The following is a 16892-nucleotide window of genomic DNA, read 5'->3' as shown; positions in this document are numbered from 1 at the left end:
CCTCAGTTTTATCTGAATTAAGAAGCAGGAAGTTAGCGGCCATCCAGGTCTTTATGTCTTTAAGACATTCCTGCAGTTTAACTAATTGGTGTGTGTTACCTGGCTTCATGGATAGATAGAGCTGCGTATCATCTGCATAGCAGTGAAAATTTATGCTATGTCTTCTAATGATGCTACCTAGGGGAAGCATGTATAATGTAAATAGAATTGGTCCTAGCACTGAACCCTGTGGAACTCCATAATTAACCTCAGCATGTGAAGAAGACTCTCCATTTACTTGAACAAATTGGAGTCTATTAGATAGATATGATACAAACCACTGCAGTGCAGTACCTGTAATACCTACAGCATGTTCTAATCGCTCTAATAGGATATTATGGTCGACAGTATCAAACGCTGCACTGAGGTCTAGCAGGACAAGCACAGAGATGAGTCCACTGTCAGAGGCCATAAGAAGATCATTTGTAACCTTCACTAAAGCTGTTTCTGTGCTGTGATGAGCTCTGAAACCTGACTGAAACTCTTCAAATAAGCCATTCCTCTGCAGATGATCTGTTAGCTGTTTGACAACTACTCTTTCAAGGATTTTTGATATGAAAGGAAGGTTGGAGATTGGCCTATAATTAGCTAAGACAGCTGGGTCTAGAGATTGCTTGATGAATTACATATTGGCAACAACAATAAATCAAAGTATAAAACAAAAAAGCTTCAGTTTCATCCTTGCAACTGATACTGTAACAGCAGTCTGGCGAGGAAGGAGCGACTAGCAGGTCCAGCATTTGTGGAGGTTACCCAGATAACTCGAAGCCAGTCAGTTACATCGAACAACAGATCTTTATTCGTTGTTAGCAACATAAGACCATACAAGCCAGGTCTCCACGGCTCTACTCTGTCTGTACATACATCTCTCTGAACAGACACACAAGCAGCATGTAACGGCTGTCACTATACTCACACACACTGGGAGACTCACACACACTGGGAGACTCCCCCCCCCCCCCCCCCCACTACTACAATAGTAGGGCAACACCCCCTAGCGGTGCTATACCACAATAATAAGGGTTGTTACAATATGTCATTTTGTGTGATATTTTTAAAATTGTACTTGAGCAGCATTTACCAAATGTAACTTGTTAAAGTTGTGCTAGTTTTTGTGCGGGACATATTTCCAGACTGTAAACAAACACTTAGCACCCTTTATTTAGTCTAGCACAAAACTGGCAGGATGTAGGACCCAAATGCAGGACACACACGAATTTAACTGAAAGCAGCACCTTTTATTACTGGAAAAAACTAACATTAAATACAAAACTAAACTAGAATTTGGAAACACGAAAATTCAACTAGAAAACAAACCAGGAACTGTAAACTTGAAAACGGCTAGAAACACGGAAGGGAAAAACACAGCATTGTGAGGGGACGACGCGACAAAGGGCAGAGGAGAACACAGGGATAAATTACACACCGGAGTAACAAGGGAATGAGACACAGCAGGAGAGCACAGCTGGGAGTAATCAGACAAAGGAAGCAAAGCAGAATAATTGACAAAGGACACAGACTGTCAAAGTAAAACAGGAAGTATAACACAGAGACGCAGACTTGACACTGAGGCGGAGACACGACTGACTGAAAAGACAGAGGGAACACGAAGACAAGCGTGACAGGATGAGGAACATGAGAAAGCCAAAATAAACCAAAATCCTAGCACTAAAAATATAACACAAGCACAACCAAAACCCATGAATTACAATAATCAAAGAATATAACTGAAACATCTAAATCTATCATTTAAAAATGACAATTTCAACCTTTCTGGAGTTGGTGGAACTGTTCATAGAGTTTCATAATGTAACAAGAAAGCCCAACCTGATGCACTGTTGCAAGATGGCACAAGTTCCTGTAGACAAGCAGTTTATTCCACAACAAAGCAATGAATTGTCTAGGATTATTATATGTGTATGTAGATACTTTCCACCACAGCTAATAGCTGATCAAAATTTGATCACACACAAGGACACTTTTTCTTTTTAAACCTTAGAATATTGTCTGACACTTACAGACACTGACAGTGACTTTGGTCACATTGACATTGCTATAATCACGTTTCACTGTGTGAGTTGAGATTAAAAACAAATACAGAATTGAGACTGAAATTTGAATCATTTCTACAGGCAGAAATGTCTGTGTAACAGTGTAACCATCCATAAAGCTGTCTGGGGTAAAAACCAAGGTCATCCTTGTTTAGTACCTCTAAGCTGATGCTGTGCATTCGACTCCTAAATAAAACAGAATAAAACCCTGAAGGTTTTTACCTGCTTTAACCTGGTTACTAAACCTGAAAGAGTTGTTAACCTAGTCTCTATAATACTAATAACAATAACAACAACAAAATCAACTATGGATGTATCCCCAAAGGACTGCAGTCCTGTATGGGGCATGGAAAGTATTTCACTGAGGAACATAGAGTTCAAGATGAGGTGTAAGGTAGAAAGTCCAGTAGGTCCTGTGGAGCAGTGGATGGGTTGGTAGGTGAGAATCTTTTAGGAAACACTTAACCGGGAGCCAGTGCATAAAACTGGGGGTGATACATACATGCAACATACTGCAGCTTGTGTGTGTGTGTGTGTGTGTGTGTGTGTGTGTGTGTGTGTGTGTGTGTGTGTATGTGTGTACGGGTTCGTACTATCCTGGTGGGGACCAAAATCTGACTTTTACTATCCTGGTGGGGACTTTCTGCACCGTGGGGACCAAAATCCAGGTCCCCTCGGGGTTGAAAGCAGTTTTCACACTCAAAATGCGGTTTTACTGTCAGGGTTACAATTAGGTTATGGTTAGGTTTAGGGTAAGGGTTAGGGTTAGGCATTCATTTTTAATGGTTAGGGTTAGGGTAAGGGGCTAGGGAAAGCATTATGTCAATGGGATGTCCCCACGAGGATAGCAAACCAGACATGTGTGTGTGTGTGTGTGTGTGTGTGTGTGTGTGTGTGTGTGTGTGTGTGTGTGTGTGTGTGTGTGTAGCAGGGCTTTGTTTGGCAACCCAAACAGAACACTACCGTAGCAGTCCATGTCAGAGGTGATAAAAGCATAAATAAGAGTTTCAGCTGCTGAATGAGAATTTCTGTTGCTGAGTTTAAGGGTATAAGCTGTTGTCTGGAGATGTTCTTGATGTGGTAGATGGCAGATTTAGAGATAGGTTTAATATATGATGAAAATGAAAGAATGGAGTCCAGAATGACACCCAGGTTGTGAAGGCTCAAAATTAAGGTCAAAATCAGTCAGCTTTGACAGCAGTGACGTAGGAGCCACAACTAAGACTTCAATTTTATTTTGTTCTAGTTGAGAGAATTGGTTAAATAGTTTTAGACTGCTGATAGGGGACAAAGCAGGGAACTAACCGGAGGGTTTAGTGCTTAGATATAACTGCGTATCATGGAGGCTTAGTCGATGGTGGAAGATGATCTGACCAAGGGGGTGAATGTAAATGATGAAAAGTCCTTACTGACTCACTGGAGCAGAGAATGAAGTAGGTGTCCAGGTGACATAATGCATCCTGAAAGCAGGAGTGAAGACAGCGCTCAACCAGTGAGGCCAAAATAGTTGGATAACTGGTCAAGAAGGACAGGAGGCTATGTTTAACGTTTCTGAAAGGTCCAGGGTAATGAGGGAATGAATGTGGCCAGAGTCTGCAGGGTGTTTGTGATCATAACTGAGAGCCGTCTTTGGTGTGGTTTGCTTTAAAACCAGATTTGAAGGGTTCAAAGAGTTAATGGATAGACATGTGATGCCAAAGTTGCTGTTGCGGCTCCTCCAACCAAAGGCCGCGGCAGGCTAAACATGAGGACACAGATGACGCGCAACAATAAACGCATAAAATACACTTCTGTAACATTTGCTCCTTTTATTCCACATGCAACTGTCCAATATACAAATCAGCACATGGGATTAACTATTAAACAGATGCACAGACTGCACAAAGAAATACCTGCAACTCACAAAGAAATGCACCAATTACTATGCCAAATTACAACTTGGTCTATGGCATCAACTAGTGCACAAATATACCTAAATCATCAAGTTACAGTCAAAATACATCAAAATCATTCAAGCTACGCTCAAGCTGCGGTCAACAGAAAGTTTTGCCTCATGCTCACCCTACCTTTCTGCTCATCAACATCAGGTGCGGTCAGTGTTGGGGAGTAACGGAATACATGTACCGCCGTTACGTATTCAGAATACAAAATATGAGTAACTGTATTCCGTTACAGTTACCGTTTAAAAAGGTGGTATTCAGAATACAGTTACTTTGTTGAAATAAATGGATTACACGGCGGTACTTTCCTGTTTCATATTGTCGCGGGTCAGGACTGTTTGGGTTTGTTTGACAGCTACGCTCTGTTGTTCCAGGCGGCAGCGTTACGGTTGCCATGGTTACAGGGTGACGCGCTCTCTCTCTGCGTGTTTCCTGGGTGAGAGAGCGCTTTTTTGTTGTTGTCGTTGTGCTAAGCTAAAAGGCAGAATGCTACAGGCATAGCTCTAAAGCATGTAGCCTGATGGGCAGTGTAGTCCGTGCTGCAGCGAGAATGGACTGCCATACACGTTATGTGTCTGTGAGCGAGGGAGGGAGAGAAAGGAAAAGTCCGAGCTGTCACGGAGCAAAAACGGGAGCTGGAAGCATGTAAATATAATAATAACCACTGCAGCCAAGAAGAGTGCCTGACGAGCCCATTTGTAAGTAAGCTATTAAGACTCGACTGTACGCTGTGTTCGTGTTTTCCTCCGGAAACAATAAGTTCCGTTGGAGCAGCCTTTCAACGCCTCTCTCTGTCTCCCGCAAGCAAAGTTGACCCAGACAACAAAGTAAAGCTATTTTTCGGCTACCAGCCCGACACTAACCCGACGTATTAGCCAGATGTCCCTTTACTACGGTTCGGACCTTCAGTAACAGTAATAAATCACAGCAATAGTACATTCACGTAGTTGTAAACAGCATGATAATATATTAAGTAATCCAAAGTATTCAGAATACATTACTCTCATTGAGTAACGTAACGGAATACGTTACAGAATACATTTTGGGGCATGTATTCAGTATTCTGTAATGGAATACATTTTAAAAGTAACCTTCCCAACACTGGGTGCGGTGAACAGGTGAGTGCAACCACATTTATCATCTACCACACCCATGAGACACGCCCCACAACCGTGCACCAATACAGTGAGTCCATTTAAACTCACTTAATCAAAAAAGGAACAACTCATATGGCTCCTACAGTTGCTCTTTTCAGGTAATCGGGGTTCAAGTCAGGATTTTGAGAATGGGGGAAACAGCAGCTGTTTTGAAATTTGTAGATGCCACACCAGTTTCTTTGGATTTGTTGATGATGTCGACCATAGGGAGGCTAGGCAAGGTTGTTGGATCCAGAGAGTATGCGGAGCTTAGAAAACCTATTCAGTAGTATGAAGAACATCCAGTGGAGCAAAGGAGGAAAAGGAGCACTGAGCCAGGAATGGAGAAGGCAGGAAGACTTCTTGGAAACAGGATAACAGTCAGAGGGAGGTGGCGTGTGCCAGTAGCTGTTAGTGAACCGTCAAATATGTGGGGGGCACAAGATAGACAATTTATTGTAGAAAATTTGATTTTTCACCAGTAACAATGGATTGTGTTGCATTTTGGCTCGCAACAAAGCTGCTTTATAAGCACTCACATGATCTTTAAAAGGCCCCATGTTGGAGAGTGAGATCAGATCTTTTTATAGAGCCTCTCTACCTCTGGATTAGCTCTTTAAACAAAAAAAAGAAACGTCTGTGATCTTTGCCAGATTTTAGTAAAAAGTGAGGAAGTGAAATCAAATAGCCAACAAGCTTGAGCATCTTTTTTTTTTTTCTTTTTTTTTTTTTAAACCTGTCCCGTTTGGTTCTTTTGCCATCAGAATTATTGTCTAAAGGCGAAGAAAGATGCCCAACGGATTTACTTTACCAAATGGACCATCCCAGCCTTGCCATAATGGTCCATTTGATTTACCTTTTATTGTTTATTTTATTTTATTTATTTATTATTTTTTTACTTGCTCGATACGGGACAGGGGAAAAGAAAAGGGAGAAAGAAAGAGGGGGAAGAAAAAAAAAACAGCGAAGAAGAGGGACGGGGATAAAGGGCAAAAAACAAAAACCAACAAAATAAGCAGACAAAAAATACATATATCGATCACCTGGATCACCTGTTGAGAAAGAAAAAAGAAAACAAGCAGAAGAAAATGAGAGTAATAGAATAAACAACATCACAATGATATATGGGAATATAACACTAAATACTTAATATTAAACATTATTGTGCAGCACGTAAGATCGACAGCGCACAGTGTGCTTTGAGGTAGGAGCCAAAAAGGGTGTAGTTTGTGTGTGTGATCACCTGTGTGTACACCTGTGAGCATGAGCGCGCTTGTATTTAAAAGGTTCCTTAATGTAATGATCTGCTAGAGGGTGTGGGGGGCCACAGTCCCATCCTCCAGGGCATGAAGCAGGTATGGAGGAGATCAAAACTCCAGACATCCAGAGGCCCCCAGAACACAAGAGACCAAGGAAGACCAACAGAGGGGCAGCCGCGCCACTGTCCCAAGCTTGAGCATCTGATAGCAGTAAGTTGTGTTAGTATGTTTGTGAATAGTATGCCTGATAGCAATAGGTAACTAGCAAGGGAAGGCTCATCAGATGACATAATGCACCATGGTTAATTTAACACTCCAAAGAAACCTGGAGTCAAGCTTAGATAGATAGATAGATAGATAGATAGATAGATAGATAGATAGATAGATAGATAGATAGATAGATAGATAGATAGATAGATAGATAGATTGATTGATTGATTGATTGATTGATTGATTGATTGATTGATTGATTGATTTTATATCACTGTCCTGACTCTTGGCATATTTTGTACTTTCCCTTCTGCCTCAGAGCTGATTTATTGAGTTGCCACTGATATCATCGTTATAACATAATAAAGCTCATTGATTCATCAAACTACACTCAGGCTTCTCTCAAATAAAATATGGACATAATTCAGCAGAATACATTAATCAATGCCAGGCTCTTACGGCACTGGGAATTTGAGAGTATAGATTTTCACCTTCGAACACTGTGTCCCATTTGCTTAGCGTTTTTGTCAGAGTTGTGCAGCATGCAGCATCCTGCTGCTGCATGCTGCAACAGACCCATCTGGTTATAGTCACACAGGAGACCCTTTAATGAACTCTGGGTGCTCTGTGTCACAAAGCAGCCGGTCAGGCTGGGGGTCTTGTGGATAAGGTAGCCACAAAAATGAGGCACTTATTTTTGTTCAGTGCAAATAAGTGCATGTTCTCTACTAACTCTCAGAGGTAAGTTGTGTAGCTTTTTTTTTGTTTGCTTTATTTATCTTACAATTTAAGTAATTTGTTACATTAAAAATATGACTTTTTATACAAAAATTATGAATGTAAAAATGTAAATGTACATTTTTTAAACAAATTGGTTGTAGATGGGCAGCTACTCACCCAGCTCTTTCCTATTCTGAACACTTGAAGAATTTTCTACTGTAGGGTACATTCATCCATTCACACATCCATTCATACAGTGCTTCCTTTCACGCCATTAAGCACCTTCTAACTTTCACGCAAAAATTTATATTAGTTCAGAGATTTTGTGATGGCATTTCTCACTATTTTCAGAGAGTTTTCCAACCAATTATTAAATCAACCCATTAAACTAAGTAAATTAATAAAACCCCATTTTTACATCAAATTGTCACTAATAATAATATAATGCTATAAGAGATAATAGTGTAGCACTTGTAATCTGTAAGTGCTGCACTATTCAATACTATGACCAGCTTTTTTTATTTTATACTTAAAGTATATTTTCCTTGTACTTGCCTATTTTTACTTAACTCACAGCTACGCATGTAAGACAGAGTCATTTTAGAGTGTGCTGTTAGTTGGAAGAATGAGGTCTTTGAGGGCTATTATTTACTGGAAAGAAACCAGTTAAACATGCCATAAAACCAATGTTCCAATGCTTCAATCTCTGCTTATTATACTGCAGTGTAACTCCAATACAGAATGTAAACTTTTTGGTTTTTTCCGCAGGCATATAGGCTGTAGGGACTTCCCATTAGCACTGACTCCCCGGAGCAGCCTTGTTTTCTGCTGCTTATTAGCAGAGAAAGAGGAAGGAGGCTTCTGCTGCCTCTGGTGCCCATTAAAAAGACTGTACCGAATCCATAAATAACCAGCAATGGCTAATGTTGCATCAGGTGTGAACATGTTTGTGCACTTGCAGAGATGCATGTAACTGTACTGCGCTATTCATGTGTAATAACAGGTTCTAATTGGCAATCTTCCTCATCTCTTTCTGAGTCAAAGTCATAAGAGACAGCTATTAGCCACGTGCCTGTCATAGTCACGATCCAGTAGGAGCGCACTGAAGCCTCAGGGTGTATTGACAGAGGCACCCCCTCACAGGTTGCCTCTCGCACCTCTCACTAGTGTCAGAAAGTGTCACTGTCACCGTAGACATCCCTGCAGGCTCCTACTGGTATTTTACTCTGGAGACACAGCAAGTAGAAGTTTCTAACTTTGCCCAGATATCGCTGTACTTTTTGTCCTCTATCTGAGCTATTAACCTGTGACTTACACATAGTTTAGTTTCATTACTTTTTATTAGCAACCTTAATCGTTTTGATTACTGGGCAGAAACTAAACTCTGCATCATACTAACATAAAGACATTAGAAACACTCCTAGAATAATCAAAGCAGCTACACTGAGCTTAACCAGCTTTTTGAACAATGTATTGTTTTTATCTGAAAAAACAGTACCTGGCTTTTCATGTGTTATTCATCTATTTTCTACAGTTTATCCAGGTCACAGGGACAGCGCTCTAAACAAAGCTACCCAGGCAAAAGGCCAAGCCAACAGAGAGCCATACCTTCTCTCACATTGACCATTTCACTTACTTGCAGTTTAGGAGGCATCCAGCTGGATAGTGTAGTGATAAGACTACACACCTTTTGGAGTGGGACACCTCCCGGTATCCAGTAAGGGTCCTGGCTAGACCCCCCATGCTAAAACCAAGCCCTGGAATGGCACGGCTACGTCTGCAGCCTGTCCGCAGCTCGGACAAAAGCATGGGTAAATGGACTGATTCTTATGTAGCGCTACTCTACTCTCACTTGAGAACAAAACCCAGAGAGACTTTAACTCCTGAATTTGAGATAGAATCTCATCCCTGACCTAAAGTGGATAATCCTGTCTTTTCTAACTGGGAAGCAGAGCCTCGGGCTTGATGGTGCCAAAGCCAAAGGCTTCAATGGGACACCACTCAGTGAAGCCACCAGTACTTTGTTATCTGCAAAAGCAAAGATGTGATCCTGAGACCACTGAACTGGACACCCTCCACCTCTGGGAAAGTCTGTACATAAAAGTTGTGAACAGAATCTGTGACAAAGGGCATCTCACTGCTCATTCAGTGTTACTAATGAGTAGATTTATCACACATAAAAGTGAGCTTGAGGAACTGAAGTATATGAAAAAGAATGATCCAGAATACGACCCTCCTCTACTAACTGAAGACAGCAGCCAAAAGAACGGAGGAATCCAGCTGGCAGCAGGCAGGGAATTCAAAACAGAGTGAATAGTGTGCTAATAGATTAGTGCAAGTCTAGTTTGCCTTGGCCCTTTATGATTTTGTGGTGCACAGGTCATGCGTAGGTTGGACATGTTACCTAAGTGTCTTGTTGCTACTTGGAATTGTTGAAGGACTACACTAAACACACATACATTGTCATGTACTGTTCTTATTGATAAGGAATGATCGGGGGTATATTCGTCCAGCTCGTGAGCCCGGGCCCTCACATCAAACTTTAAAAGCTTTAGGTATGATAAGAAAATCCTGAAACTCCTGTCCCCATTTATGTGGATAAAATCCTGCCAGATGGACTGCAGTGACAAAACTCTGAATCAAATCAACTAAAGTACTAAAACAGGATGCTAGAGAGAGGGAGACAAAAACTGATTGAGGCAGCAGGAGAGGAAAGGCAAGCAAACACATGACACAAGGCATAGTCACACACATAAACACATAATGTCATTCAGTGGCTCAGAACAAGTCTCTTGGCAATTCCAAGTTAATCATTCCTTCCCTGAAGCACTTCGTCTCGACCCACCATGCAAAAATAAGTTCCACATGGTTATCCCAAGCTAGCAGTGTGTGTGTGTGTGTGTGTGTGTGTGTGTGTGTGTGTGTGTGTGTGTGTGTGTGTGTGTGTGTGTTTGTGTGTGTGTGTGTGTGCAGCAGGCATTCTCAGACATGCTCTGACTTGCAATTACGTCTGCTCCAGTGCTCAATAACACTAATAGCTTTCAAATCTCTATGGCTTAGCTGGTCAACCTGCCTGAGAGGTCACACAGTTTTATCACCTGCATGTCAAAAGAAATATTACCCAAGATTAGATGGTTTAAAATGTACTGTATGTTCTAACCCACACAGCAGCAGACCTACATATGCACTACATGCTGACAATATAAGCACCTTGTGAGGCCTGGGCTACATGGAGATCAGATCTTAATTGGTCCACATGTTTGTAGTTTACTGAAGGGAAACACATCTTACCCCATATACATGCTTTGCCCCTGCTTTGGCCGCAAACATAGAAAGGATCCCAGTCCCGCTTCCAACATCCAGCACTATTTTATCCTTGAAGATGTGCTTGTTGTGGTACATGGAGTTCCTGTAGGTGAGTGTCCTCACTTCATCCTTCAACATTTCCTGGTTTAACATGTGAGAAAAATATGAGAAAGATCCTGGCAACACGAACTCCTGCAGAAAGTTTGTTGTGTGAAATTAAAAACATTGGCTGGACGTCAGTGGTCTGAATAGCTCCGATATCTACAGTACAGCATTTACAAATAACACGCAGCCTTCACCTAATCTTACTCTATTCCCTCTCAGCCCTGTGGTTCTACATTCAAATCCATTGTTGGTGTTTCTGAATAAGCCCTGTGAGCTCGCAGGCTCAGCCTGTCTGCATCTCTTTTCTATCTGTACCTCTTTCACAGTGTGCGTGCATGTGTGAGTGCAAAGAATATTCAGAAATGACTAAAATACACCTGACCTACATTCCACAAATACATAAAAAAACATCCCACAGGTCACGCACGCAACATACTCTTTTTATGCAGCCTCCAATGCTTCCTGCATCTGCTCTCTAAAATGCAGATGAACTCTGTAAACTCTGAGGAAACCGTGTGGACAAATTGGCATACACAATACACACTTTTAATGTGTTCAAAAATGGCTCTCTGTTCCTCAAGTTTTCAAAAGTTTCACAAGATTTAAAACTGCTCCAGGCAGTTCATCACCATCCTACATCAATTAACAACTGTACATAGAGCTTTGTGGGGCACCTGCAAAAACCTGAGCTTTCCTGGGAAACATTTCTGTCAGGGAACGTTAGGATTTTATGTCCTTTGAAGGGATTGGCTGATTGTAGCTCCTGCCATGGCCTAAACCATCTATGACATAAAGCTCTCGGTTTAGAGGGCGGAGGGGTTCACTTCAAGAAAAAAAAAAGTCACACACAATCATCGTTAAACTATCCTGCCCACACACACGGGCAAATTGAGGCAAGAGCATGTCTAAAAGAGAAAAAGCAAGAAGAGCATATGAAATGATTAAGACAAGGATGATGCATAATCTAATAATTTTCTCAAATTAATTGCAAGTACACAAGGACATTGCATGCTCTGGTTCTGTGAAATGTGCAGCAGCAATAATGGAAATTAAAATTCTCTATTTATTAAAAAAATGCCTTATTGATCCATAAAGCTGATCGATTAACATATGTGATTTTCATCCACACTGCGATGACAAGGCGTACCTCATGAATGCCAAAGTGGGCATAGGAGTCAAAGTAGTAGTCTCGCGAGGTCATCTCCTCCGGGTTGAGAAACTTGGCCATCTTACCTCTCCCTGGACAGCTAGGGAGGCTGGCGGCGTGCGGCGTGTGAGGTGGAAGAGGAGGCCGAGGCGCATGCTGGATAGAAGGCACAGGCTTGGGTAACGCGGTTGGCTGTGCCGACTGCGATGGAATTATGCGGATCGGCTCTGGTTGTGACTGTGGTTGCTAGAAAAACACAGATAAAGAAGAAAAACACCTCTTCAGTGCCGCGGCCTAAGGCGTAAGAAACAAAATAAGTACAGGCTGCAATAAGGTTGTGGTTTGCATTCATAAACAGGGATTTTACATGTAAGCTTTTCTCCTTTACATTTTGTTCCTGCACTCTTAGCTCATGTTCCCAGCACTCGTCTCCTGAGTTCACAAAGTGCAGAGAGCCCTGTGAGTCTGGAGGATATGCTGATCACTGACACTGAGTCAACAAAAGCCAGAGATGGCAAGAAAGCTCTGCTCAGCACAGAAGGTACACCCGTAATGCCCGGATTATCACCTGTAACGCCTGCTGGGAAGGTCTAACCACGATGTGCATGGAGAAACAGAAACTTCACATCTCAGTATTGAGCCAATAAGCCATTCTGCTGTTTATTCTCATTCCAACTTGGGCGTCTAAAAATAAATGATAAAACTGTTTGGTAACGTCACCAAAAATAGGAGGCAGACAACAGTGATAAGAAACAAAGAAGGAAAGGATGGTGAAAGACTGCAAGACATTTTCTCATTCAGTTTCTACATAATATTAACGATATTTTATGAGTGTTTTCTGCCACTGTTATTGCCTCATTCATTTTGCATTCATTCAGTCGGATCTTCTAGCAATTTCAGTTTAATTCTACAGCTTTAATTTATGTTTTAATTATGCTTCTGTATCCTGCACATTTGATTTTGGGAAATCTATTTTTGATGTCATGTTCAGATTAAGTATTGAGATTACAACAAAATTATCTTGTATGAAGCCCATCTGTATTTACACAAGGTTATTGAAGGTTATTCACGGACGTTCCCATAACTGTTTCAAGTATTATTATTTAAATAAACCAATGAGCCCAGTTTGTCATCAGTCCTTTAATTTATTTTTCTAGGAGTGACATACATCTTAAACATCTATAAGACTTAATGAGGTGGATAACCTCCCTGGCAGATGAAATTATTCAGTTCTCCTTTACAGTGAAAGCACAGTGCGAAAATGGGATTTCTATCTGCCGCATTGGCTTTTCCTTGGTTGAAAGAACTGATTCTTCGGTCCCCTTTTCTCTCTTCTCTCTTTAAAATGGCCATCATACAGTATTTATGTCTCCTGCACCTTTTTCCCGCAGGGCTCAAATGGCACACACTGGAATGTAGTTACCATGAAAATAAAGTAAATAATGGGTCTTGAATCACGAATTCAAAGAGAAGCTGATATGAGTCAGTCAAATGTCAGGTTTTCACTAATGAGGCATTCGAGAAGTCGTGCTAACTTCATGACTTTGAGTACGACAGCGCTGGTCTACCTGTCTGTTATTTATTCAAATTCCATTGACTGATGATCCTCTAAGTTCTTCTGTAGTTTTCCCATCAAGGTTTTGAAGTTTTCAATGAAATGTCAGATCAGCTACTTTTAGGGGGTGATTTCCAATAAAACTCCTGATTATTTTTGTCACCACACACACAAAAAAGGAAGAAAAGATGATCCCATGAGCTATACTTGGCCAATTATAAGAGATTAAGATTCAAAATTTAAGAGTTTAAATCACATGAAACATCTTAAATATTTTGTTAAGAGAATCAAGACTATGGATATTATTATTATTATTATTATCATTATCATTATTATTATTAAATAGAGTTCTATCTGGTTATAATTGACCAGAAAAGTGACTGAATATCTAAAAAAAGAAAATGTGAGTAGCACTTTCTCTGCAGCACAAGAGTAGCATTGAAAGTCATTACTGTCTCTGCTTAGTGAGGTTCACGGGGTTTTGGATGTTGATAACATACAAGACCACATTCTTAATGCGGAGAGACCAACTGTTGAACTTAATACTTAATCCTCTCAGCTCTGATGTTGATCTGCAGAGGAGACACTCTAGTTCATTGCAGAGCATTACCATACTGCGTGAAGGATTCATTTTCTCACATGTTACTCATCTGGATCACCGAGGCGACCAGTGGCCTAAAGTTACACTATGGTCAGCTCAGAGCTGCACACCACAACAGATGTAAAGACTGCAATTTAAATCTTGAGACCTTGTTAAAAAAAATTACTAGCAACAGTGAAAAAAAGAAAAAGAGCTGATAAACAGCTGGCACCAAGAGAGCACTGAGCAAGTCAATAATTATAAGGCAGAGTCGCAGAAGAGGCGATTAAGACTGCCAAGTTTAATACAGAATCTGTACAATGCAGGGGGAAAGAGTCATTGTGGGACAGATTAACGTGAAGTTAGGGGTACGGTCGGAGGAGAGCAGCTGCAGTGAGTGTAACCGAGATCTCCTGACACAGGAAAGAGAGGGTGAAGCACATCCTTGCCTCTGACCTTCAAAACAAATAAACACATTCAGGGTTCTATTTCAGACTAGATCCTCATCTCTACACTGAGGGGAGACCTGTTATTCGAGAAGGACACACACTTACACATGAGAGGGCACCCACAGCCACTTTGTAGCTGTGTGAATGCTGAAGTTTACCCTGTGAGTTTATGCTGTTGCTTCTAGTCAGTTAGGATAATAGAAAATGGTGATGAACTATTATTTATTCTAATAAATGCACTAAAATTACACTAATTGTAGTTGCTGTATGTTAGTCAGCTGTAATAAGGGCTTTTCATATTGGTGAAGGCATTTCACTGAAAAAGTCCTCTAACAGGAAAGAGCATACCTTTGGTCTTCTGCCATTATGCCATTTTGGGATATCTGATTCCCAAACAGGAGACTGCCTCAGTGGAAGGGATATTATTATGAAGTATTTCCTACCATCTGCCCTCAGAGGTCAGATTGTTGATCAAATGTAATGAGTGTGTGCAGGGCGTCTTTCATGAACTTGCTTAGAATGAACTTTTTTCTGATTAATAATTACAACAGAGCATCACGGGGAGTGACGCACACCTCGCAGGGTGTTTGAATCTGCTAAGTATTACAATCAGCATCCCTCCTGTATCGACCTTTAAATTGTCAATTAGTGTCAATAGGAGTTAGAGTGAGGGGTGGGAGATTTAGTTCAAGTGGCTGAGACATGACATCTTCAGCAACTTACTCTACTTTCTGCAGAACTGCTTCACACCAGAAGTCTGAGCATTCTCTTTTTCCTCTGCAAGGTGCTGCAGTACCTTGGACAGCTCTAATTCCCATCGCGCGCAGAGTGAAGCAGCAACACACTGTCCCGTTATATCTCGCGCTGCTCACAGCATATTCCTTTACACGTAACACCCAGAGCTTCAAATACATTTATATATTTTTTTCAGGCTTCATCTCATAGACTCTTGCCGGAGAACGTCTGCGAAGCAGAATAGATGAGTCGATCCTGCTCCTTACCCTGATCATCGTACGACATCCTAATTTTAGCAGCTACAAAAAACGAGACTTTTCCAAGTGCATTTGAGGTTGGGAATACTAATTTGAACTGCCCTGCTCTGCACAGACTGCCTGTTTCCTCGGGAGGGTAAACATCCTTGCAAAGAGGGAGACTATCAGCCCGGTCAGTCTCACTCTCTGGACAGTCGGCATCCTGTAATTTGTCCGACATGCAACTTCTACTAAAGGTGGAAGACGCAGGCTACTGCAAGAGGCATCCAGGACGCCGATAGATTCCAAAAAACTGGACTCTGATTTTTGTCAGGAATATTAAAGCTGTCTCTAACACTTACCTCAGTGTTCTCAGACTCCGCCATTTTTCTCCTGAGGAGCATGCAGCGGGACGAGTGCTTAATTCCCATAAGGGCCAGCAAAAATGTGCACTCAGAAGTAAAAGAGAAAAAACGTGTGCTTGGCGATTATCAGTCCCTTCAGTCCTTTGACATCAGAGAATTCTCATTTACATCCCAAATTGTGCAGTTGTTTAGAAATTCCAGTACTGCTAAAAAACCCAAAACTACATGAGGTCCCAAAAGCATTACAGCCACTCTCGCCACAGAGTGCGTTGGATTCCATGGTATAAAAGTTTGCAGTCCACCGGTGTGCGTTCCTGGAGAGCGTTAGGGGGAAAGGCATCATTTGGAATTTGGCATCAGCTGAGATAAAAATGCACCATCCTGTCCTATAACGCTGCAAGCGCAGGCAGGAATGCATTAAGACTGCATCACTAACAGCAGAAGATTGTCATGAATGCAAAGATTTAGCGCCAGTTTGATTGATTCCCCTGCCGCAACATTGTTTCTAAAAATAGAACCGCAGCCGCCGCTACCTCGCAGAGTGGAAAGATTTGCCGCCGAGTGCATGCACGGAAATGTGATGACTCTTAAAACGTGCAGGGGGATTTCTTATAAGCACATGGCACCACTCATGCTGTCATCTTTAATGTAACAGAGCTCCCCCAGAATCAAAGTCTATGCTCCAGTTAAATCGTTCCCCATCTGCACAAAGTGCCGAACGCCGCCAGCCCAGACAAAGTTGGAGTTTACCAGCTCTCCGAGCAGAGCGAGGACACCCTGTGCTTGATCTGCGCACACGCGCGCGCACACACACACGCAGAGTGCGAGGAAGTGACCACTCCTGTCTCACTGGCCGGAGGGGTAATTTCAGAGCTGGCTGCTGTTTGCACATTTATTACGTGCTTCATCTTTCCTGCTCACTTCTGAGATGAACCAGGAAAGAAAACAAGCCATAAACATACATCACTATACACATATAGTAAAATACATATTTTCCTTGTCATCTAAATCTGACCTTTACCAAAAATGATGACAGCAGTGTTATAGTTGTAACTTGTC

General features: G+C 41.6%; 1 protein-coding gene across 1 annotated transcript in view; it reads right to left on the bottom strand.

Moving 5' to 3' along the window:
* The window catches only part of LOC134631607 (protein arginine N-methyltransferase 8-B), a 31056-nt gene extending 14463 nt beyond the window's left edge, over window positions 1-16593 (bottom strand). The window contains exons 1-3 of the mRNA XM_063480120.1: window positions 15831-16593; window positions 11914-12159; window positions 10647-10802 (exon numbers count right to left, since the gene is read on the bottom strand). Of these exons, the coding sequence (XP_063336190.1) occupies window positions 10647-10802; window positions 11914-12159; window positions 15831-15899 (471 nt within the window). The 5' untranslated portion in view covers window positions 15900-16593. The remainder of the gene's footprint in view (window positions 1-10646; window positions 10803-11913; window positions 12160-15830) is intronic.
* Window positions 16594-16892: the final 299 nt, after the last annotated feature.

Source organism: Pelmatolapia mariae, linkage group LG7 (assembly GCF_036321145.2).
Source record: "Pelmatolapia mariae isolate MD_Pm_ZW linkage group LG7, Pm_UMD_F_2, whole genome shotgun sequence".
Taxonomy (NCBI): domain Eukaryota; kingdom Metazoa; phylum Chordata; class Actinopteri; order Cichliformes; family Cichlidae; genus Pelmatolapia; species Pelmatolapia mariae.
This window is presented reverse-complemented; position numbering and strand designations above follow the sequence as displayed.